Genomic DNA, 25,824 nt, shown 5'->3' with positions numbered 1-25,824 from the left:
GAAAAATCACAACATAAAAATGTTACCTATTTCTTAATTAATGGTTGGAACACTTCATATGGGGTTGGTCGTAATTTTTTTTTGCTAAACCCTTTTCATTCTAAACATACATCTGAATGATGTTTACCTAATTCCTTCAATTTATTATACAATGGAAAGTCTACTGTGCTGGTTATGCTTTCAAAATGACCTTATTTTAAAGTATTGAAATGTTGATCAATCATACATTTACAAATAAAGGTTTTAAAGCAGTAACATTACAGTTTATTTCAGTTTCATTTTAAGGTAGTTACACTTTCTGTTTCCACATGTGAAGTAAAACAGTCTTGCCAAGATGAAGCCCCAACATAATTGAACTAATGTTAAACCAACTGGCTTTCTCAAATCAGTTTTGCAATTTGCTAAAACAGAATTAACCAAAAAAAAAATAAAATAAAAAAAATCAACTAAACTTTAGGTTTATATAACAATTTTGCTCAAAATACCAGTAAAATACATTTAATTTTTGTAACTAGTTATTAAATTTACTGTTAACAAGAAAATAATTTTGCAGGCTAACATAAAAACTATGTACACCAGCTATCAAACAGCAACATTTTAAAATCTCAGTGATATATCTCAACAGCAGTTACCAACAGTTTACATCCAATACAGTAATTAACTTCAGTAGATTTAACAAGTTAAGCAACTAGCAATAGGCAAGTTTAACTATACCAGTTGCTAAGTGCTAATATGTGGAATTAAGTGTAAACAATGACATGTGAAAAGGCAAGGTCAAGTGGATAATATCTGATAAAAAGGAAATGTCTTGCATGCATTAGTAAGTAGCATAATAATTACAAGCTATGACTTGTGAAACTGATCCTTAAGTCAATGCTGGTAAAATGATACATTACGAACATATTACATTGGATAAATTTAAAGGCAGATATAAAGGATATATAAAGCAGGAATTAGATTTGGTATTTTTAACATATTAGTAAGAATTATATCTGTTAGTCATTTAATTACACATTGAAAAAACTCATATCTGCACATACGCAACTTTTACACTGTTCGATTATTTTATTAGAAAATGCTTAGTTCCATATTGAACACAAACAAAAAACAATGATTATGCTATGCCATTAACCTATGTTAAATCAGTTTTTCAGCTTCCTTCCTACAAAATATATAAACAACAAAAAATAATTAAAAATATACAACTAAAAGTATGAAAGTAGAATAAACATTGGTTTACTATAAAGAACACAAATTCTGTTTTATCTTTAATTCTTAGCTGTGAGATTAAAAAAAAGCCCTAGTCTTCTTTTTCCTCTGTCTTTATAAACCTAACAGGAGTGAGTTCTGTAGATAAAACTGACACCACTTCAGAGTTGTCCTTATGACTGTTAGTAATATGATAGTCAAGTTCTTCATTACTCATAAACAGTCTCTTACAGATGGGACAGATGAAAACCAGGTCTTTGTGTTGCCACTTCATGTGACGGTTGAGATGATCTTTCCTGCTTACCACAGTCCCACACAGGAAACACGCAAACTTCTCTCTACTCGGAAAATGGATCTTCATGTGCCGTTTCAGTGCTGCCCTGGAGTTTAGGACTTGGTTACACACTATGCATTGCAGCGTGCCTAACTTGCCTGAAAGAACACAGTTTAGAAGATCATTACTTATGAAAACAGAACATTATATGCATGTATAATTCTCTTTAATGTTTTACAAGTACTGATAATGTGTACCAGCATCACAAAACCTCAGTAGAAAAATGCCTATGTGACAATGTGAAAGAATATACATGACAAATCACATCGTTAAGTTAGTATAATTTCTTAGTTCATAGAACTATATTCATATTCCATCTGAGGTTAAATATTTCAAAAATATGAGTGGTTACAAAGAAAAAAATTTTACTTTTGATAATGAGTTAATATCAACTAAAACACAAGAGAAAATAGTTCTACTAGAATATTTGATGATCTGGTACAGCACTTAATACAGAGGTTGTTTCTTAAAATCTTTATTTGAATAAGCACATACAGGTTATGATACATCCTATTAATCATAAACATACTTTATTTGAACAAGTACATACAAGTTATGATACATCATATTAACCATAAACATACTTCTATGCACTTCTGAATTTGAGAACTTTCACTGCAGAACCCCATCTACATCATACATAAACATACTGGTATTTGTAGTTTGAATTATGCTCTCCCTGGAAGTGGAAAACTTTTATTTTTCCAAAACTGGAAAGAGGATTAGCAGACATATTTAACATTAATTTTTTTGTATTTGTTACACAGCAAATAGAGAAATCACTATATGAAACTGTATAGAAATTCTATACCAAAGCTTGAAGCACAACAAGCTTTAGATTTAACAATGTGACAATAAATTGGTGAATAATTTACGTTTCTTTATTATCATAAGAATGTCAACTGAAGTACTGGAATTTGTTATATAGTATCATCTGACTTTGATAATAATATTAACAAAAAATAATGTTTTACAGTACATTAGTGTATCAACTCAATTAATATTGTGTACCAAAATATCTGGTTCATGATTCTACATCATTAGTTTTATATTATCTGATGTACCTGGTTAGTGTTATCACATTAGCTTTATATCAACTGACTTCTCTTCTAATTTGTATTTATACATCATTTGTCTAATATCAACACTGGCTTCAACTGAAGGCCTTCCTATTTATGTTTCTCTACATCACGAGTATGATGGAAACACTGAATGCCAACTGACATATTTTCTGATCTATGTTATGTTTACTTAAAAAATCTGATATTACACTGTAAATCAGCTGACACAGCATTTGAATGACATCTATATGCAAAGTTTGATACAAACATTCTGTGAATTCACACCCACTTTAGTTTACTCTTCTGTATTTCCATACTTTAATTATAATCCTGGAAAGAAAAGAAGTTTTGTACTATGCTTGTACATCTTGAGACAAAACACAATTATAAAAAAATTACCTCAACTAGTAATCTTCTTCTTAGCTGATAGATTTATATTCATGGTAATTTAAAACATTTGGAGTGTTAAAATATCTTTTGTTATATTGTTCTAATGTAATAACCATGTAAAACAAATAAATCTGCCCAGAAAAGCACTTTTGATTAGGTTCTCTATAACAAAATAAGTGGCAATTATAATTTAAAAAAACAAACAAACAAAATCTCAGTATAAATTTCACTAATTTCTTTCTAAAACCACCAGTTCCAGGGTACTTGTTTAAATTTAAAGGAGAATTACATTGCATAATATTTTTCCTCTTCTCACTATCACTTTTAAAATGTATCTAAAACTCAAAATGTTTAAAAACAGTAATTAATAACGATGCATGTTTAAAGAGCTGTAATGTTGCCAAACATGATATTGACTAAAACTGATTTCTTCCACGATGACAAAGCCTTTGATGAGCTAAAAGATTGTCCTTTCTGGTGTATGTTCTCCCACACAGGTTGCAAACTTCAAATTGCGAACCTCGGTTATGAATAGCCATGTGACGCGTCATGCTTCTCCACCATGTCATTTGTTTACCACATAAGGAACATGTGAAATTTCCTGTCCGTGTCACACTTTTACTTTCCAGTCTTTCAGAAGACTGAATATCATAAAATCTGCCATCTTTACCAACCATTACTGTGGGAAAACTTGAGGCTACAATGAGAAGAAAAACCTAAATTAAAAAAACAATCAAACAAAACTTAAAAATAGTGCTTAATATAATAAGGAATAGAAAAAAAAATTGTCACAAAACATGAATTAGCCTTTTTATATTTTTTAAAGAAATATAAACCAATCATAATTTAAATAGCACCTATAATGTATTTCTAAGAACTTATGAGTGAAAGTAAGGAAGAATATAACAAACATTACTTCTACTACATCCTGTGCCGACGTGTCCAATACCAGAGCTTATCTGGCCAGCTGAGATATAACACAGATATTGTATGGAGACTGCGTTAGTAATTCACTGTGTTAAAATTAACTTAGAAGCCAATAATAACAGCTTCAAAGCACATATAGCCAAGCACTTATTTTTGTATAATTTTTCCAATTATTTACCCTGGTTACAGCTTACTTAAAGTACACTCCAGTTATAACCAGTTTTCAATGTTCATGTGATGTATAGAATAAACACTAAATATAAAGTAGAAATTTCTTTTACTTACTTCCAAATATGTTGTTTTTAATAAGGTGAAATTTTAATATTACAACAATAGTTAAACTCTAAATAAAACTGTTTTCATGAAAGAGATATTTGCAACTTTCCACTGAATGTGCAACATTTTTTCCAAGAGAAAATATACTTATTACTGAAAACACTAAAATATAAATATTTGAAAGTAATGATATTAAATGAGCTCAAGTTTTCATTTAGTTAGTTCTAATAAATGAGGTCTGCAAGGACATGGATAAGAAAACAAATTAAAATGATACACCTACATCTGAAGGCAATTTCAGGCACTTTCTTCATATCCAGTGTGGTACAGTTCAATTTACATTCTGAGAGTACTATTATAGTTTAAATTTTGTTGCAGAAAAGAACAAATATAATGTATATATTTATTGATGCACCTGTTCCACATACTTAGAGAACAGATACACCAGTATTTGAATTATTGAATAATAATCTTATACTCAAGGTTTAGACTGTCCTTCAAAAATGTATCAATTTACAAAACTAGTACTAATAAAGCCATTAATGATATGTTTCTAATAGGTAAAGATTAACAATGGTGCATAATATTTCTCCTTCCCAACCCTTTAACAGAGTTACAGTTATCCAAAAAGAGAGTTACAACATTTGGCACATGGAACATGAGAAAGTATCTTTAGCATATCTTAATTGTCAGTCAAGTACTTCAATAAATAAATATTATATGATGTTCATTTATGAATTAAAAAAAAAAAAAACTCTAAAAGTTAGCATGAAAGCACAAGTATACAAGTGAATAAATCTTTAGACACCAAGCTTGCTAACTGCCAATTTGAACTAGTGGATAATGTAAGGTCTTTTCTAGGCACACACACACACTGAAAAAGTGGTGGAAACAAATGAGCTACATAATGAATATAATTTTTAATGCACAAGATCTGCTAAAATCTTAACAGAGACTTGGTAACAGAAATGACCTATACCATATGTCAAAACTTCACTATATCATCACTAAAACTACTTATGACATATGCAACAAATAAAAATAAACTTTGATATGATAACTTATAAACCTTATGATTTTCAATTTTAACTCATGTTTTTCACACTTACCTATCTGTATATTTTTTACTTGCAACATTATAAAAATTTTGTTACTCTACATTTTCTGTTCCACTTTAAGTATGTGTAATAAAAAAATTTAACTTTATTGCCTGACATAGTTTGGAAACAAGCACAGCAAATAATGTAACAATCTACAAATAATTGATAAAAAAAAAGTTTAACCTCATAAAACTTTTTTTGTGATAATCCCTATGCAAGATATATATCTAAACTTAAAATGGATCCAGGACAATGTCTCACACCACAGTGAAAAATTATGGAAATACATCAGGCATTTCTCCTTGGGGGTTGGTTGCCTATGGCACTCCTGCACACTTAGGGTTGATGCTACCACTTCATCCTTTCTCAAACTCTCTACAGCCTTCCAAAATGATGGATGCTTATAACCAACCAATGCTCTGAAACCATTATTCAAAGCTTTGCTTAGGTTGTTTGTGTGATTTTCCCTAACCAGTGTGACTGCATGAACATTCCATAGAGGGTATTGAGGTGTTCAACACACATTAAAGCAGGTACTTTGTTGCAAAATTGTTTATTAGTATTCAAAAACTTTTCTGAAGGATGTTTCAGTTGTGGAAAATTGCTCTAAGTTTTTCTTTAGATTAACTGAATCATCATATTTTTTAATTTTATGTTCCAACAAATCTTTTTTTTTTTTTTTTTGTACAAGTCTTTTGTATTTTCCAATAATTTTTTGAAAATTTTTAGTCTCTTGTATTTGACTGAAAAATGCATTTGACAATTGTTTTATTGAAATATAACCATTTCTTTCTAAAAGAGATGCCAATTTTATGCAACAATGTGTAATTTCTCATCTTGGAAAATACAAGTTATAATTACAAACTTACTTACATAATTAGATTCTCACTTGGAAACAAACAAACTTTCAAGAAGTGTTTAAAAAAAGTAATAAATAAATAAAAAGGAAGACTATGTAAAAGATATTTGGGTGAGACATTGTTTGTATTCCTCAGAGTATAGTGCCAAATAATGAACTAAATTCATTGTCCTGCTAAGTCTTTAATTAACATAAGTAAAAACCAGAATACTAGGATTTCAACTTTTACAAGAAATAAACTCTAGTTTACTTTTACCATTTGACTTGCAAAAGCAACTGTGTGTTATCTCCCCTAATAACTAATACTACAAAATAAGATAAGCCTGGCTTATACTGAAATCTTTTGTGTAGCAGTTACCCTGAAGAAAAAATCAGTCACCAAAAATGCACTTGTTACTGTTGGGTATAATAATCATGAATAAACAGAGTAATGATGGAAGTAAACAATTTATAAAAAAAAAACAGTTCTTGAGATTTCTTGTGTAACAAATAAAACTTAACAACCATGCTTGATCCAAACAATATACTTTTACATCTTTTAAAACATTCCTTTTATTTCAATATAATATCCTGATTTCTCTTCAACTTCTGCTAAATCATAAAAAAATACAGTTCAATTTTAACTTAATAAACAAATTATTTTCTTTTTATAAATGTTTATGTACTGGTTTAAATTGTTTGTACTTTTATATTCAATTCCACTTTTGTTCATCTTTGTATTTCATATCCTACATAGCCTCTTGCAGAAAGTTTTATTAAGATTAAAAATTTATATGCAAATATTTTAACCTAATTTTAGAAAGTGCTTTTAATTCTTCTACTGTTTAGAAGATGTTTTTCACAATTCTTTAAAAACCAAAGATGTGATAATCCATCATTAATCCAAAAATCAGCTGGTAGTTTAACATAGTTCCACTAAACATATACAAAACAATTTTGTAGCACCTTTCTTACATAAATATGGTTTAACTTGCATGCATTACAAAAAAACCCCAAAACAAACAGATAAGATAAATATATATAAAACATTTCCTTTAAATGTCATAACAATGAGCATGTCCACCTGAATTTACTCTCCATTTTGAATACTAGATTTCACCAAAAAACAACAATAATGCACATGTTCCCTTTTTGTTACTAACACTACAACTTTCATAAACAGATCCTGTACAAGTGTTTCTTATTATGTACTCGTGCCCTTGTAGAGATACTTTTGTTTCAAAACTTCCAAGAAAGTCTTTTTGGTCACTGATTTAAATTGAGTGAACTCTGTAGCACCAAACTTTGACTGACACACTCAAGCAAGTCAATCATGAAGACTACATTGTACATAATGCACATAGATGACTAAATGCTTCCCAAAGAGAAATATGAAACTAACTTTAAAAATTCTCCAATTCTCATGATATTAATACAAGTAACATTAAAACTGTGATTACAAGCCAAATTTCACACCCAGTTAAAAGAGAAGGGCTGCTAAACAAAGAACCCAATCTAAATATTCCTCAATTTTCTTTGTATCACAAAAAACTTCTCATGCTTTATTTAAACAGCTTACTTTTCACTTCTCTGTATGTATGTACTACTTTTGTTTAGAGTAAACTATCACATTTATTTTTCACTGGACAGAACAGCAGCAAGTGTCTTTTGGTTGAGTACTTCCTTCCAAAAGTCTTTCCACAGTAAGGACAAGGATATGACAGAGTAGAAGAACAGTCATGGTACTGATGACCTCGAAGTGCAGCTTTTGTAGCATAACACTTGCAACATCGCTCACAAACAAATGGTTTTGGATTATTCACTATTAGACTTGCAGTTCTTTGACCCCAGTACCCTTGAAAGAAAAGAGGAATGCACTGTTAGACACAAATACACATTTATATGGGAAATTACTGTAATTATAACCAGTGATAATACTCTACCAGTTGAAAGTAAAGTTTTGAAATGATTAAAAAATCTCTCAATGAAGAATTACTAAATTACAAAACTGTCAAAATTACTGATTTTCATATAAGTATGCTACATAATTATACAGTTTGTACTTTTAGAATGTGAATACTGTTCTAATCACATCACTGCTATCAGTATGTTTATTCAAGTCTTCACCAGTAACTTGTCTTTAATAAATTGCATCAAATGCTACAAGTGATCTTTGGTAAAGATAAATCAACTCCAATCCTAAAACTGAAGTGTGAATTCCCCTTTCACTTACTTTCTTTTCATATATATGTATAGCTTGTTTTTACTTCTTAAAACTGAAAAATAAAGACATTTCAAACCACAAGCAGAATTTTCAAGGAAAGTTAAGAAATATCAGAAGAGAAAAAGAGTGAAATGTAAAAAAACTTTCATTTCAAAACTATACAGATAATATCTTCACTAAAGTTCTTGTAATTGGTTCAATAAATGTTTATTGATGTAATTTAACTACATGAAACTAGATGTCATGAAATGACTGGTCTGCTTGTGTACTTGCATTATTTTGTTTTAGTAAATGCACAAAAAGACAAAAGACTATAACTGTAATATACATAAATTTTTGTTATATGCAGAGTGAGTGAGAAATGGATGGAAGGATTCAACAGAAATGACTTAAGGTAGGGAAAGAAAGATATTTCTGGATAATTTTATGTTGTGTACTGTATGGTAAGAGGACTGGAGGAGAAGCTGTTAAGTCAAAAACAAACAAATACATCCCCCAAATAATAATATCACACAATTTAAAATCACATTTGTGATGTGACTAATGTTGAATTACAGAGTTCTGTTAAATAATGGTCACCAGTTAACAGAAGTGAGGAAGCACATGTCACATACACAGTTATTCAGTCAAATTAAGGCTGCAACATAACATCCTGGGAAAATTACATGTCACAAACATGTCATTCAGTTAAACAAAAATTGCAATGTAACAAAAGTAGGAAGGAGTATGTCAGATACAGATGTTTGGTTAAAGTACAGTTGTAACATACCAAAATTGGGAATGAATATGCCACATACAGAAGTTTGGTTGAACTGAGGTTATAACATACCACAAGTTGGAGAGGAATAACATGCCACATACAGAGATGTTTGATTGAACTAAGGTTATACTATAATAGAAAAGGAAGCACAATGCTGCCACACACAGAAGCAAAAACCAATTTTAAATTAATAGTTAATTTCTTTTGTTTTCCTACCCTGATTCAATCAACAAATAATTTGTAATGTAAGCACTCATTTCTTCCACAGTATGCACAAAACAGATTTAATCAGTCTTCAAACAGTCAAACAGTGAAGATTTTTACATTCTATAAGCAATAAGAATGTGCAAATTCTCACCCAAAGCATTTGCAACTTTTCATTGAAAAATTAAGATATTGCAAACTTGTAGGCATTTCGAATTATAAAAACTATCTGAACTTGTAATCTGGCTATAAAGGACAATTTCAGACTATGTCTACAGAAAAGATTTGCAAAGACAAAAATTACAAACCTGATAGTATTTAACAAAGTACTGCACTTTTATTCATAAAATAATATTTGATTTGACTTTTCATCAAACCATAATGAGTTAAATAATTATCATCATATTATAATGGAGAGTAACTGACCAGGGTTATAACAAAGTACTAGAGTTTGTATGCATATTCTAAGGAAAAAAAGGCAGGGTGGGTTAGGGTGGATAGATTACTAGGTGTAAAAATAGATTCTAGTTTTCTCTGAATTTTTTAATTATTTTTTCTTATCTTCAGATTTTCTAGGCTAGGGGCCAACCTGAAAATGTGTTACAGTAAAGTAAAAGAAACCTTTGCACTCCTAGTTTACATATGGAATTAATGGTATTTACCTGTTTTATAGAAATTTTAGACTGCTAGTTAATAAATAGCTTAGTTTTCTTATTTCATGTTATCTATGTTCTTATTTTCCATAACTTATAAGACCTCTGCATTACCAGTTTACATTGGAAAATAAGCTACAAGCTAATAAAGACTTTGTTTTACTATGCCTTACACATTTGTTTTATAGTAGTAGTTGGTTTGTATTAACTATGTACAACACTTTATCTATCTGTTTATTTTGAGCCTATTACCTAAAATTAAAACAATATGTACTATCTTCAGTTTGGATGTACTATATCCAACCTAAACAATCAATACCAATTATTTTTAATCAGAAATACTAGCAATATCCTAAATAAACTGCAAGGCATATCTTTGCTTTGCAAGTACTAGCAATACCCTAGATCAGCAATTCCCAACCTTTTTTATGCCCTTCACCCCTAAAAAATTTTAACATGTTCTTGCACCCCTCACAGTAATTATTTATTTAAGAATAAAGGTGAAGGTAGCAAAAACAAATGTTATCTTGCACCCCTGGTTGGGAACCACTGCCCTAGATAGTTTGAAAGGTATACCTTTACTATGGAAGTACTTGAAATATCCTAATCAGTTTGCAATATAATACAAGTACCTAATGTTTAAGAAATACCAGTAGTTAATCTACAATCACTATCTTGATAATCAACTATCATGGATGAACCTGACAATTGATAAACTAATAAACACTGACTGATAATCAACTGTTCCATATTAATGGAACCTTTCTAGCATCATACCATTGCCTATAGCCAGATTCTGGTTGTAAAATGCGTGACATGGGTCTGAGTCAGTTCCTTATTGAGAGGAAAAGTTTTAAAAAAAAAGTGGAAAGTTTTTTCTTTAATCTTTTAGGACCCTGACTTATTTCATCAGGTTAATAACATTGTAAATGTGTGTATAATTACACACTATATATTTTATAATACTAGTTCAAAAAGTAACTGTACCAGTTGGGCCTGTATCACTATTTTGATACATGCTAAACTGTATTTTTTACCACTTGTATATGTCAGCCATAAAAAATGTGGAAACTTGGTACTTACTAAAGTGACATAGAGCAATATGATGACATCAAATTAATATCATAACTATGTTATTTGCATCTTTATCTTATGAATATAGTTTTAATACAAACTTATAAAATAAAAAAAACTAAAACATCCTGATAAATGATGACATAATATCTGAGGTTGTACAAAGGATTAGAAAGACTGGTTTTATTTTCTCTCTCTCTGCAGAACATGCTACTTAGTAATACAGTTCTAGAAACTATTTTAACAGCAATTGTTTCTCATACAAACAACCACTGTGGTGGATAATCAACTGTAAACAATTATCCTTGCCATACTGTATTATCTTGTGATGATTGGGTTACTCTTCTACCAATAACCACAGTGACAGCTGAACTCAATCACTATCTTCCAACTAGCATCTTTGCCATGTTTTGTTAGCTTGTGGTTACTGAAGTTACTGTTTCTGTAATAACCACAGTGACAGCTGAACTCGATCACTGTCTGTCAACAATCATCTTGTGCCATGTTTTGTTAGCTTGTGGCGACTGAGGTTGCTCTTCCAGTAGTAACTCAGATTACAAATTTCACAAATATACTTGTTTCTGAAGGACATGTGCTTCATCATGTGAGTTCGATAATTGACAGTGTTGGTAAACCGTTTGTTACACTGTTGACAAAAGAACTGGCGTCGTTTCTTGAATTCCAAGTAGCCAACTGTGTATTCTATAAGAAAAAAAAAAAGAGACCCAAACATATTAACAATTATATTACAAGTCTGATAACTATTCTGTGTCATTCTTACTCTTCAAAACAAATATAATTTAAAAATAAAAATGTATTAATAATCATTTTTAATGCTAAAAGTATTACATGTGCCTCCAACTTCGATATGATTTTAACACTTTAGTAAGAACATAAGTTATTACTGTGTGTGTAAGAAAACAAAATATTTTAATTACTTACTTATTTACAGATACAGTGAAGAATATAAACCTATACCCAATATAGCGACTCACTTTTCAAACCGTTTTATTTCATTAAATATTTAATTTAAACACTGAATAAATCTGTACATGATTCTTAAGAAGTCAACTGCTTTGTTATACACATGACTGCATACAAGTACAGATACAAAAAACAACCTTGAATGTAAGTAAAATTTTAATTATCAGACTTCCAGAACATTACTGATTGACATGAACTTAGAGCTTTTCAAAACATGAAAACACATTTTTTTCCAAAACAAAAGTACATGCTAGTTAGTACCTTTGGTACTTATTCTCAATGAAATGAGCATACTGATGTGTTGATAAACAAAGTATCATGATCACATATGCAAGTAACAACCATGTGAGTACAAAGAAAGAAGTGTTTAAATTTAACACAACATATTATGATCAAACACATGTACAGCTCAATACCATACTTTGTATTTGAACAAACAACCTTGAAACTTATGGCTTGTTATTATTTGTTAATATTGTTAATCTAGTAAGTAACATGTATCATGGTATCAAACACTTTTGTACCATTGTAATATTGACACATAATGTCTTCATAGTTAAGAAAACATTCAAGGAATTTGTATCTACCAAAAGGCACTGCACAAACTAAATATACTGATTCTGCAAGTTATCCAAGACAGGGTTTCTCTTGGCCAAAATCTTATATATATATAAAAAACAGAATTGTCTTCAATTAAGATATGTCAGGCCTGATGTTCAACCACAAGATGTGCCCACCATCAGCCTTACAACTACAACAGTTATTCTGGACAGAATTTACAGCTCCATGAGTTCATGTTAACTAATGATAGCTTAATTACTTTTATTTATATGTATTACACTATTCATTTCTTAAAGAAACAACTAGCAACTCTACAAAGTATCAATGTAGATGCTATAATGATGAAAACAAGTTAAAGATGCACTACTTGTTAATTAGAGCAATAAAGATCAATATGACTGAAAGTATAAACTTATATAACAAATGTATATACATGAGGTATCTTATACAATTTTATGTACAACAGGTTAACTCATAACACAGCTCACCCAACATTTTTTTCATTATATCTAATACTGAACTAACCACAAAATACAACTCACATGACATTTCTTCACTGTATCTAAGGGGTTTCTCACCTTGTTAGTAAATAAGTGTTTTTGTTACTGTAATACACAAGTACAACTACTAATATTAAACAACAGATACAGGTGTGCATACTGTATGAGAAAAAATGAAAATGATGGAGAGACTGTGGAGCTTAAGGTACATGATGTACAAGATTTATGTTTGCAAGTAGTGGGTTTCTATGCTTTAAGTAATCTATCCATATTAAACTAGACAGGGAAACAGCTTCAGCTTATTTTTTTAAATGCACAATTTACAGGTCTTGTTATCCTCAGTCGTTCCTGTTAATAAATCTATGTGTTACACTTTTCCAATAGGATATGAACAATTTGATTTCTTAGTTTCAAATTTAACTATCACCTGAAATGTTTAACAATTTTAATATCACACTTTTGGATGACTTTCTTTAACATTAAATCTGCTTGTCTAGAGCCCTATTATCCAGAATAAGCTTACATTTTTCCATCCTTTTTATACACCAAATGTGATTATCAGTGGTTAAAATCAAAAATATATATCTACATATAAAACCTGATTCTGATAAACAGTATTTGTTTAAGTTTTCTTAAATCAATTATTTCACATGTTTTTTTCATTACAAAATAAATCTCAAGATTTCTCCAGGACACTGACATAAAAACAATTTGTTGGGAGTTTCGATGCTGAAAATGCCAGGACTAATTTTTAAGGATTTTCTAGGATTTCTCACAGATAGGAAAACCTAGTAAGCAGTTAGCTAATTAGCAAAATGTGTAAAAGTATGCTAGATACTTCTCACATTAATTTACATCATTAACAAAATAAACCACTCAAACTTGTAGTCCTAATATCAAATACATTTCAATTCAAACTGAATAACAGAAGAAATGTGATAACTTCTCATTAACACTTTAATTTGGATGTCACTTCAACATGCACTGACTGCTTTCTTGTATTTATAATATGCACATTTAGATCTTAACCTATAGCTAACATTTTGAAAAAAGAAAAGACAGTGTTACCATGAAGAATAACTATTTACACTGCATAAAAGCATCAAAAATGTGAATTAGCACCACTTCTAACAGTTCCGAGTAATACAACCTTCACTGATCAGCACCATGCAATAATCGAGAGTGCTTCTGGAGTGCTGCATGGTACATAAAATTTTTCCCACAAACTGCACAATTAAAACGTGAAACACCAACATGGGTTTTTCTATGTCTGTACAGTGTTGTAATATACAAGAAGGTTTTACTGCAAAAATTACACTGATATTTTTTTTGCCCATGGGAGTCCATGTGTCGTTGTAGGGTCAACTTGCTACAGAAATCTTTGTGGCACACTGGACACTGGTAACAAAGCTTTCCCTTTCTAACGACTCTTTCCACATCAGGTAAGATTTGAGTGAAGTCATTGTTCAATGTCCAGTCATCTAAAAATAAGAAAAACAAAATATAAAAGTTAAATTAACATCCTACAAAGATAAAACTTATATTCTTACAAAATGTGTGAATATGTATTAACAAATACAAAAGTATCTACTTGTTTAATGGTAGAAGAAAAGAATTTGAAAGGTCAGATTTTTTCTCTTTATCCCATACTGAATGAACATTTAGCTTGAGTGGAATCCACTAGTTCCTCTTCTGTTCAAGAGTTTGGAGATGCAAGTATGATGCTAGATGTACAGCTACCAAAGAGTTTCAAATTTATTCAAGTATACCTATGAATATTTCTTAGTTAGGCCAATCTGTAAAAGTCAGAGATCATCACAGGTGATGAAATTTCCAGAAACATCAATGATAAATGATGAACATTTGCACAAAACACTGAATGATTAATTACTATGAAGTTAACTTTTCAGCTGCATGAGGTTTGGAAGATCTACTCAAAACAAGTGTAGTAATACTAAATTGTTGAAGTAGAAAACTAAAAGATGAAAAATAATCAAGTTACAGAACTGAAAAATATATATGAGTAATATGACCAGTTTAGCTGAATAAATACTCATGCTAAATAGACACCAGGGCTTTTAAAACCATTTACTCTTACCTAGTGGTTTTGGAAACATCTTTTGGGAAAACCTAACTCAGAGGAACAACTGCTAAAATAATTTTATCAAGTAAAATACAGAGTAATCAAATGTTAAAATGAATTATTACCAATACACATTGTGAAATCTGTTAGTGTATAATGGGCAAAATAAAAAAGGAACAGATGTTAAAAAAAAATATTGATAATTTTCTTTTCAACCACCACAAAAAGTTTTTACTTTAAATCATATAGGTCTAAGGCAAATATTCAATGGTAATTATTTCAAGGGATACCTCAAAAGCGTTCTGGTAATTTTTTGCAGAGCTATCACAAAAAGATAATTGTTTTTAAGACTATCACGTCAGCTGCAAAATTCCTGAAACAATACCAATTTAACTATTAATTGTGCTTAAAATCAATAATTTATTATTTTTAAGTTAAATATGCTTGATAAATAACAACTTCTATCCCAGAAAGCTATTGGCGAAGCAGTTAAACACAGAAATGCATATTTATGATGAATTATGTACCAGTACAGCACACAAAACTTTAAAAATACACTGTTACATGATATGAAAGACAGTCAGTTTCAAGCTTACAGCTACTGCAGATCAAAAAGAAATGAAGGACATTGAAATCAAAAACTAATTCTACCAAAGAAACTGTGAAATACCCCACAAATCATAACAAAACAATAACTACAGTATGCACCACCTGCAAAACTTTTTGCAAAGATCATATCTTGTGCTGCTGTTTTTCAAAAAGATAAATAATGTATAAATATTAAGAAGTCAAAAATGCTCTGAAGTAGATATTAGAATGATCATTACATTGCGTGTTTCTCAAGAGCAGTACATCAAACTCTTTCTTCAGCCTTTAGAGTTAAGTCAAGACAAGAGAGATTTACAGTAGCTAAAGAGTTGAAGTAAACTAACGTTTTGGTGGTATGTAACTTTTACCAATACTTTTTTCACAATAGAAATCCATACACTGATAAAGATTTATCTTATTTCACCTATTTTTCTGGCACTGAAAAGTAGAAAACAAATTTAATAAGGTTCAATTTGGAAGTTTCTGCTTTTACACTTTGCAGAAACTTGATATTATAATGGCACTTCATTAAAATTAACAATTATAAACTTTATTAGGTACATCTTATGCTTAGAAATAACACCTACAAAAAAGTTGCTCTCACAATCTAGGCTGTAAAAAAAAACAAGATCTTAGAAGATGTTTATTAAACAGCAGCTAGCCTACAGTACGATTACAGGGAAAGTACCATGCATAAAATTATTACATCTATGAAACTACTTGTTAAAGAAGAACCAAATTCAGAAAACTGTAATGCAATTCAGTGTGTTTAAAAGGTGCTAAAGACAATGATTCTTAGACTTTCTATCATTTTCAAAAACCATATGATAACCACCTCTAACTGGAGGTGCCACAAGCTTCATATGTTCTAGATAGTTTATTAATTTCCACAGTATCCTAAAAATGTGTACACATTTTATTAAAATCATGGACCTTGTAGTACAGAAATGAAATAAGAGTGATACTACTTTGCAGTCATATGAACTCAGACATACAATACAGCTTTGGGACAACCTGCACCATGTCCAAGCTTGGATTTTCTTCCCGTAGGTAAAAAATGAGCAATAATAATAATACACAAGACAGAGGCTTATCCAGTAATACCATTCATTCATAGCTTTTAGTAATCATTTATACATGTACAAAAATTTGTCAATAACCATCTTTATCAGAAGAGTTTCTATCCACTCTAAAATCATTACAGAAAAAAACTAATAAAAATGAAATATGTATACAAGATAGCTCTTTAAAACAATTTTCTTTCAGATGTTTTGGTTTCATATCTGTTTGGTGAAAATTTTTTTAATGTAATTTTTCAACTAGAGAGTCAAAGTCAGAAACTCAAAGTTTCAAACCACTGCTATTTATTTTACTCCTGACTAGAGAAAAAGCACCCAGAAATATCTGCCATCATTTTATAATGTGTAAAAAGATAAAATACAGTACATCTTAAACTCCAGGTCTTACAACCTGCAACTTGACATGGCCCAATCTAACCTGGAAGACTTAAGAAAAAGATATATTTTTTAACTATGATGGAAAATTTTAAACCTCATGCATAAAAACAAATGGAAAAAACAACTTTCTTTTCTTCTTTTTCTGATAGGATGAAAATTTTGTATGATAATCATTAATCACACCAAAATACACTTAAATTTTTAAGTAACCCTTTATTGTTACAACAGACATTTCCAAGAAAACAAATGACACAAAAGGACAGAAAAGTGAATTTCATTCATCTAATGCACATACACTTTTATAAAATACACACAAATAAGACATCATTCTATGTATTCTTACACAGAGAAATACATCTATTGCCTAAATGTAAAAAGTTGTTTGTGGAAAACATTACTTTTGATAACAATCTTCTGTGGGCTGAACATTTATATACAAGTTAATATTATCACCTACTTTTTTAAAGTTGCAGGTTACTTATCTTGCAAAACTTACTTGTAGGTTTATGATTAGGTTTATTTAAAAAAAAAAAAAGATAAATTAATACTGATTCACCAATCTTATTTCTGGTTTAACTATTTTTAAAATTCAGTGTTAATATTCAAAAGGTGTTTTTTTTTTACTTCTTTTACACTGACAATAGCAATAACATGAATGACACTGCATACTTTGATAATGAATACTCCCCTTTCTTTAATCTCTCAATCTAAATCTATTAACTAAATGATATTAACTATTTCAATACTAAACATTCTCTATAACCCCTAATTTTATACTCAAAGTATTCAGGGTTAATGTTAGTTATTTCAACATTTAAAAATTTCCTTTTAATATCTTCTGTTAATTAACTGAATAATACTAGTTATTTTAGTTACTCCTTAACCTTCTCTTTCACAATGTAATGTTAGATATTTCTATGTTTAAGGATTTTCCTTTTATTAACCTTTTGCTTAAGACAAATACGTCACTGGTATCAGATTGGGCTATTTAAATTTCAAACTAAATAATTCTATTTCATTTGTAGAAAAAAGTATTATTCAGTTTTTTTGGGGAAAGACATTCCTAATACACTTTTTCATAAAATAAAATTTGGAAGGTGAATGCTTCAAAATAAAAATACTGAACACACATTCTTTGTAAAATGGTATCAAGAAAATAATACAACAAATATGAATTTTTGAGAGAAAATCAGAAACAATTGTATTGTTTCTTCTTTCTCTCACTAAGTCATTTTAAGTAACATGTAAGTAAGTGTTTCTCTAAACTTGCTTTATCAAAAAAAATTCTTCCACAGCCACCACAGGTCAGCTTGGAGGAAGGAATGTGAGAATTGAGATGTCGTTCAAGAGAACCGATGGTCACGTAACTCTTACTACAAACATCACACTTGTATGTTTTCTTTTTATGCAAACTGATATGCTGCTGGAGTGCCAGTTTACTGCAAAATCCTTTCTGGCATATTAAACACTCATAAAACATTCGCCCCTTCACGGATCTTTTCTTCCGATCATGTTGGGGAAAGGCCTTCAACAGTTTCGAACCAACTGTAAAACAAGACAGTACCCATTTTCCTTTTCAGAAGAAAATGATCAAGAAAAAAATTCTTTTTAAGTGTTCTCAACACTGTAGAATTTTTTTTTGTCCCATAGAAATAATACAGAAAATACTATACGTCAATCCAGTGATTTCCAAATAATTTTTAGATAACTTTAAACTTAAAATTTTTGAAAGTGGCACAAATTTTACCAATTATAATCACTGAAAGGATCAAAACTTGTTAGAATTTAATTTTTCTAAACCATGGATTAAATATTTTCTCTCTCTCTAGCACTCAAAAATTGATTAATATTCTATAAGCACAAGCTTAACTTGAAAGGAATTTCTCTGTATTACATTTATTGGGAAATATTTTTGTTTGCTCTCATATGAATATTTAAAACATTTGTTGCCACCAGTAGTACTTATAGTTAAAAGTTGATTGTGACCCACAAGTGGGGAACATACCAGCAAACATGTTAACAAATAACAGTTCCAAATAAACATATTTTCCCAAAATTGAGAACCTATATTAAAACATTTCCTCAGTATTTTATTATTCCCTAAACATTAATACCTGCTGAATGTATACATAAATTCTAAAATTGCTTTTATATGTGGGAGAAATGGAAACTTGTGTTTTAGTTGAAATATAGAAAAGATAAGAAAGCAGTATAATACTATATTAGATATATAAAAAAAAATCATTTAATCAAGGTGATATTACAAAAATATACACACACATTGTCTAGACTTAAAACAATATTTACAATTTAAAACAAACTATAAATTCATAAATATAAAAACTACATCACACTAGAGATTAGAAACCAACATGCTTTATTTTCATTCTAAAATTCTAGTGGTACAATTACAAAATACTTGTGCAAAAACCTTTCACAATTTTTTTTAACAATAAGGATTAGATTAATTATGTTTAATGTAAAGAAAATAATTTTATGTTTAATAGTTTTAGTTGTTTTAAATCTTAACTCTTGAAAATATAGATGGATTAAGAAAAAATACTTTGAAATACATTTATATATGGTTTAAATCTGGTATCTTTTCCAATAAATAGTTAATTTATGGCATCCTAATACACAATCTATATGGATATTTATCATGCCAATCCTTTTGTAAGTTCAAGTTATTTCATTATGTGTCTTTAACCTCCAAAATATTATATATCAAAGACAATCTTCTAAGCCACATTTCAAGCTTTTCACAACCTATATAATAAAGAAATCTTATCTTGTATTCCTAACCTATTGAACATTAATCTTGTAACACTATCCTTGCAATACCCAATCAACATGTTCCCCTTCTTATATCACACAATGTAGTTTACAAGTTGTTTTTAGCATACTAAATGTAATCTAGAACATATACTGAATAATATATTATATAAATCCTTTATATGCATATCTTTACAAGAAAATTTTGTTAGGAGTTTAACATGGTGATGGAGTGATGTCTTTTTAACCCCAAAAGCTGATGATGTTTGTTGAAAGGATTTTCTGTCTACAATAATAGCATCCACTACTTTCTTCATCTGTTCTTTGGTTCATGTGTGCCTCAGTTTGCACTTTGGCGATATGAAAGCTGGTAAAATAAAATGATTTACAGTACTGAATTTGTCTTCACTGAAATTAAAAGATACAAATATATCCTATTCCTTCTTCAGACTCTAATATATCTACTGCTTGCTGTTCCTTTAGATCCTACTGTCCCAAATATTTTAAATAATCCATCAGATCCTGTTGTTTCAGCTATTTCTAACAGTCCCTTAAATCTTGCTATTTCAAACAGTCCTTTAGATCCTGCTGTCTCAACTATTTCTAACAATCCTTTAAATCCTGGTATACCAAGTATTTTTAACAACCCTTTAGATCTTGCTATCTCAAGCATTAGATACTGTTTTTATAAGTACAGGGTGGCCCGTAAGTCCCTACTCATCCATATATCTTATGTATCCAGTGTATCTGTGTGATGTCCCTCATTCTCGCTGCATAATATTATGTGATGCCATGTTCTGCGAGACATTTTCCTCCACATAGCAGGGGTTATTGTTCCAAATGCCACGGTAACAGCTGCCTTCAACTCATCATCATCAAAACTTAATACAACATAACATATGGATGGGTATGGACTTACAGGCCACCCTGTATTTATAATTTTAGATATCTGTTGTGCCATGCACTTCCTACTAATCATCCATATTCTACTGTCCCAAAGTATTTCTCATAAATCTTCAAAATCTCATCCTAAATAATCACCAGATAATTTAGAATAGTGTAATGTTCAGTTTTGTGAAAGTAATTTTAATTTAAAATATTTATGTATACTTTCAAAACAAAGTGTGATAGACAGATCTCAATGAATAGAATTGTTTTACTATATTAGCATCTCATTTTCACAACTGGAATTATTTAAAAATATATTAATAACATGTGTAACAAATAAATCAAGTTTAACAGCTGCACCTGTCAATCCATGTTGCTTTGTGTGTCTTATATGAAAATCTATTATAACAGTGTTCAGCTTTTGTCTGAACAGAAAATAAGCATACATTTCATTTCAACAGATGTAACCAAAAGGCAAATGTAAGTATACTTTAGTAGATATTTTGTATCTTTTAAAAGCTTATCAAAGTTTTTAAAAACATCTGACATTAGATTGTAGAATAGTTTATTTGCTGATAATATTAAGTATGGTAAAGATTTGACTAAACTTACAAATTTTGTATCTATGATAACAATTCTTTTATATTATTTTAGATATGTATTTCAAGAAGTACTGTTGTGATAATATCAATTTGACTCCAAATGTTTTGTGAGGCTCTGCTATCAATAATTGTTGAGCATAATAGCAAATTATATTCGTATTGTTTAAACAACCTTATATATTAAGTTACACAGTAAATAGAAAAAAAACACAAAAACAATAAATAGATATAAGATGTGAGTTTACTCAGCACAGTTAATTTTTTTTTTTTTTTAGTTTTTAAAGAGATTTAGGATATCCCACTTAACACTATATAAACGTAATTGTATATGTAAAGGTAAAAACATAGATATTTTAGGTGTTCTAGTTTAGATTAGAAGCTTATATTTTATAAAACGTGATGGAAGTTAATTCCTGGCAGAATAAGTTGGTTCTAAGACTCTTCCAAACATTTCACTTGAAGTGGTTTACACCATAAAATATTTTTTTAAAATTAGGTTGATCCACTCTTTCCCTCAAAAGTAAATGTGCAACACACACACAGAGAAGGAAGACTTAGAACATTCAAGTGTAAGTTTGAATTAAATCTACTTTTACAGCCATTGTAAACTCAGAAAAACCAGTGACAACATTTTAATTTGTTCAAAGAAAATTGACATATAAGCTATTGCATTTTATACACAATTATTTTTGAACCCAAAATACAAGTATATTTGTATAATATAGCTATACAAAACATATATGCTGTCAAATGAAATATTTTAAATTTTATGTTTTATAATACTATAGAAATTATTCTTAATCAAAAAAGGCTTGCAGACTTTGTATTACAGAAAATAAATTTGAAGCATCCAGTCATATAACACCAAAATGTCCACTTCCACTGGTAATTGCCTGGTTGCTTAAATTACATAGTCATTTTACTGAACGAAATTTGAGAAAATAATGCACATATACATATAAACCTAATATGAAAAATTGTTATCCATATGGATGAATTATCATAATAAAAATAACCTAAAATATCAAATCACCTTCAAAGAATATCAGAGTACACACTTTTTTCAAGTATATGTAACTTTCAAACATACATTGTATTTATTATTTAGTTCACTTCATAATGGAGAATAAAGTTTAGGCCACTTACTTTACAGAACAAATACTAGCTCATATATTATCATACATGACTCACCTAGTACAAGATACTTTCTTCTGATGCTGAACTATGTTGATATTTAATGTAAAAACATAAAAAGTATAAAAAATTACTCTACCTTTGTTGTTAGAACAAAAGCTATTGCAGTCATCACTATATAGCTCATAACCAAGATACCGTGAATTGTTTTCTATTTGTCTGAATTTCACTTTAAACCTTTCATAAGCAATGTCTTAACCTGTAGAAACTTGGATAATTATAGTTCTTATCTCAGAATTACTCATTCTGAAAGTAAGGATTGGATAAATGTTTTTCCTCATGATTATTTTCAGCAGTTCAAAACAACAATGAAATAAAAACAATTGTTTCACTAATCGAGTAAATTTTAGAATATCATTTTTTACTAATTTTTACTAATAATGAAAAATACATGTATGATAAAAATATATAAAAAAGAGAGAGAGAGAGAGAAAAAGAAATGTTTTTTTTTAGTTTACCAACAACAAAAGTGAAATTTAGAGATAAACATAAAATGGTATTAGCTTTGGAAGAAGTTCCCTTTCTTGGGGGGGGGGAGAACATATATGTAAAAATGGCTGGTATAGGTAGAGAAAGCTCTATGTAGAGGAGTGAACAACATTTCAATATTCTTCAATCATCATCAGGTTCAGAAAGAAAGAAAGAGGTTACTGACCAATAGCAGACCACGTGCTTGAAGGCAGTTGTGTAACTGAGTGTAAGAATGTAGAGGGCATGCTTAGATGTTGGATTATATTTATTAATATAGGTATAAAGGTGTATTGGCTTATTTTGGGCTTGAGTTGTTGTATATGTAAGGCTTCTTTAATTTTGCATTTGTTTATGTTTGTTTATTTATTTAGTATTCAGGTGTTTTCTACAGTTATGTGGTCAGCTATTGGTCAGTTACCTCTTTCTTTCTTTGTGAACCTGACAATGACTGAAGAAGATTGAAACTTTGTTTGCTCCTCTATATAGAGCTTTCTCCGCCCATACGAGCCATTATTACATATGTATTTTTCTCTAAAAGTGAGTTTTCTCGCCATCATGGAAAAAAAAACTTATTACAAGCGTGAGAACAGTTTATATAGATAATAATAATTACATCATAAGAGATAAAAAAATAACATCAGAATATATAAACACAACGATAAACACTGAGGTAGATTAGGGTTGAGTATTAAGACTTGTTACAACCATGAAAATAGTAAATAGTACTATTTCATTTGATTAATAGTATTCATCATTCTTATCACTGTGTTGAAGAGAAAAGTACCTTCAAAGTTGTAAATGGTTATTTTTATTACTACCTTGACACAATAAAAACAATAAGTAAAAAAAGAATAACGAAAATTAAAAATTAAACAGGCAGTAATACACACACACACACAAGTAAAAGGTTAAAGACACAATTAAATGCACATTTCTTTATATATCTAGCATAATCAGTTACAAATCACTTCAGAGAATAAAAACAGATTGATACCACTTAATGATTTTCATCTAAATGTAAGAAATTTAAAATCTCATGTGTAATTTATGGTCTTTTTTCATATGTGAACTTAATGTGGTTTTCCATGAAAACACCTTCTGGCACAAGTGACATCTATAGTTCTTTCGCTGCACAAAATGAATTTCAACGTGTCTTCTCAGGGATGAAGCATTAAAAAATGTTTTCCTACAATGAGGGCATTGTGTAGAGTTTCTTCTTTCTTCCAAACTCTCAAGAGTTTCTTCATACTCATTTTCTGACCCTGTTGGAAACAAAACACTGGGACTACAGTCGCCTCAGGTTACAGATACAGTACACACTTGTAATAAAGCTACAGGTGGCTGCAAATAAATAGAGCAACCATGTTTCCTCCACCAAAACAAATACAATTAGGTTTGACATCAGTTTATGAATACAAAGTGATGAACTTGTACATATTGTTAGGCCCAAACTTTATAACCAGTGATTATACAATAACAGACATACATAAAATTATATTCCATACATCACTGAATTTAGACATATGCATGCCAGTTTAACTTTTATAATATTTACAATATGTATGTGTGACAAAATGGTTAACTGACAATTCATTATGTTCATAATTTCTATCCATTTATGTAAAGTTTGTCAAAGTTTCATCTTTTCTGTATTTTCATAGTAGTAATACTATACTGGTTTTGTACACTAGTTGCATCCATTTGCTGACAAGCAATTAAAAAACAAAAAAACATACTATCATAGCATGGTTGATCCAGTGCATATATTTTAATCTTAACAGTTTAGAAACAGCATTTCTCTTAAACAGTTCAATCACAACTAGCAATGAAAACAACAAACAGTAGGCTGACAGTATTGCTTTACATGTTTATTTCTTCAAGTAGTACACGTACATCACAAATTTAACAGATTGAAGAAAACAAGTCAAAGGAAGAAGCAAAAGCAAGCTAAATGTGTGCCTAAGACTAAATGTAATGTTCCTCTATGTATAAAATGAATAACTTATAAATATTTAAAATGTGTTAACCGGTAAAGCACTTCTTAAAATAATAAACAGAAGAGACTCTTTTATAAAATAAAATCATATTTTACACTATTTCTTAAAAACATGATCTACTTGCAGTTCAAAATTTGATTTTTTTACTTTTGAATACACACATGAACTTTACTTTATTCAGGTATTTTCATAACAATACATATAATTTTATTTCCATTATATACTGCAGAATAACACTTTGAAGGAAACAGTACAGCATTTCATGCAAACATGTGTGTATATATTACTGTTTATAAGCATATAACTATTTCCATCATGAAAATATCCTTTTAAATGGATTTTCAACGAGTGTTTAATACTAGATATATCATGTCTGACATTAATAATAAAAGTACAAATAGTTATACGTGACTGACACCAAGATTTTCTTGAACCTAATTTTTTGTTCATGATGCATCTTTCTCAGATATATATGCACATGAATATACACACACATAACTACATGCGTTATGATGAGAAATTTTCATTAACACATTGGCATAAATACTCATGCAAATTTTAAAAATAAATTACATACTATCTGCCCATTAAGTTACAAAGTTTGTGTGCATGTCACAGTTTCATATACAAATCAAATTTTAACTGATGTTAAAACAACATTTGAAAAAATCTCTAAT

The 25,824-nt window shown here is 29.5% G+C and overlaps 1 protein-coding gene across 19 annotated transcripts in view; it reads right to left on the bottom strand.

Moving 5' to 3' along the window:
• LOC143239311 (zinc finger and BTB domain-containing protein 41-like) overlaps window positions 1–25,824 on the bottom strand; it is a 46,762-nt gene that overhangs the window by 13,528 nt on the left and 7,410 nt on the right. For 7 of the 19 annotated variants that reach the window (XM_076480244.1, XM_076480250.1, XM_076480243.1 and 4 more), the window contains 3 exons: window positions 7,715–7,990; window positions 2,128–3,691; window positions 1,441–1,641 (listed from right to left, as the gene is read on the bottom strand). The exons of 1 other annotated variant lie outside the window; for it this stretch is intronic. In XM_076480244.1, the coding sequence (XP_076336359.1) occupies window positions 1,441–1,570 (130 nt within the window). In that variant the 5' untranslated portion in view covers window positions 1,571–1,641; window positions 2,128–3,691; window positions 7,715–7,990. 11 more of the 19 variants (XM_076480257.1, XM_076480245.1, XM_076480256.1 and 8 more) reach the window with 7 other exon arrangements.

The sequence above is a fragment of the Tachypleus tridentatus genome, chromosome 13, assembly GCF_004210375.1.
Source record: "Tachypleus tridentatus isolate NWPU-2018 chromosome 13, ASM421037v1, whole genome shotgun sequence".
Lineage (NCBI taxonomy): Eukaryota > Metazoa > Arthropoda > Merostomata > Xiphosura > Limulidae > Tachypleus > Tachypleus tridentatus.
The sequence above is the reverse complement of the archived record's forward strand: the minus strand, read 5'-3'. Positions and strand labels throughout refer to the sequence as shown.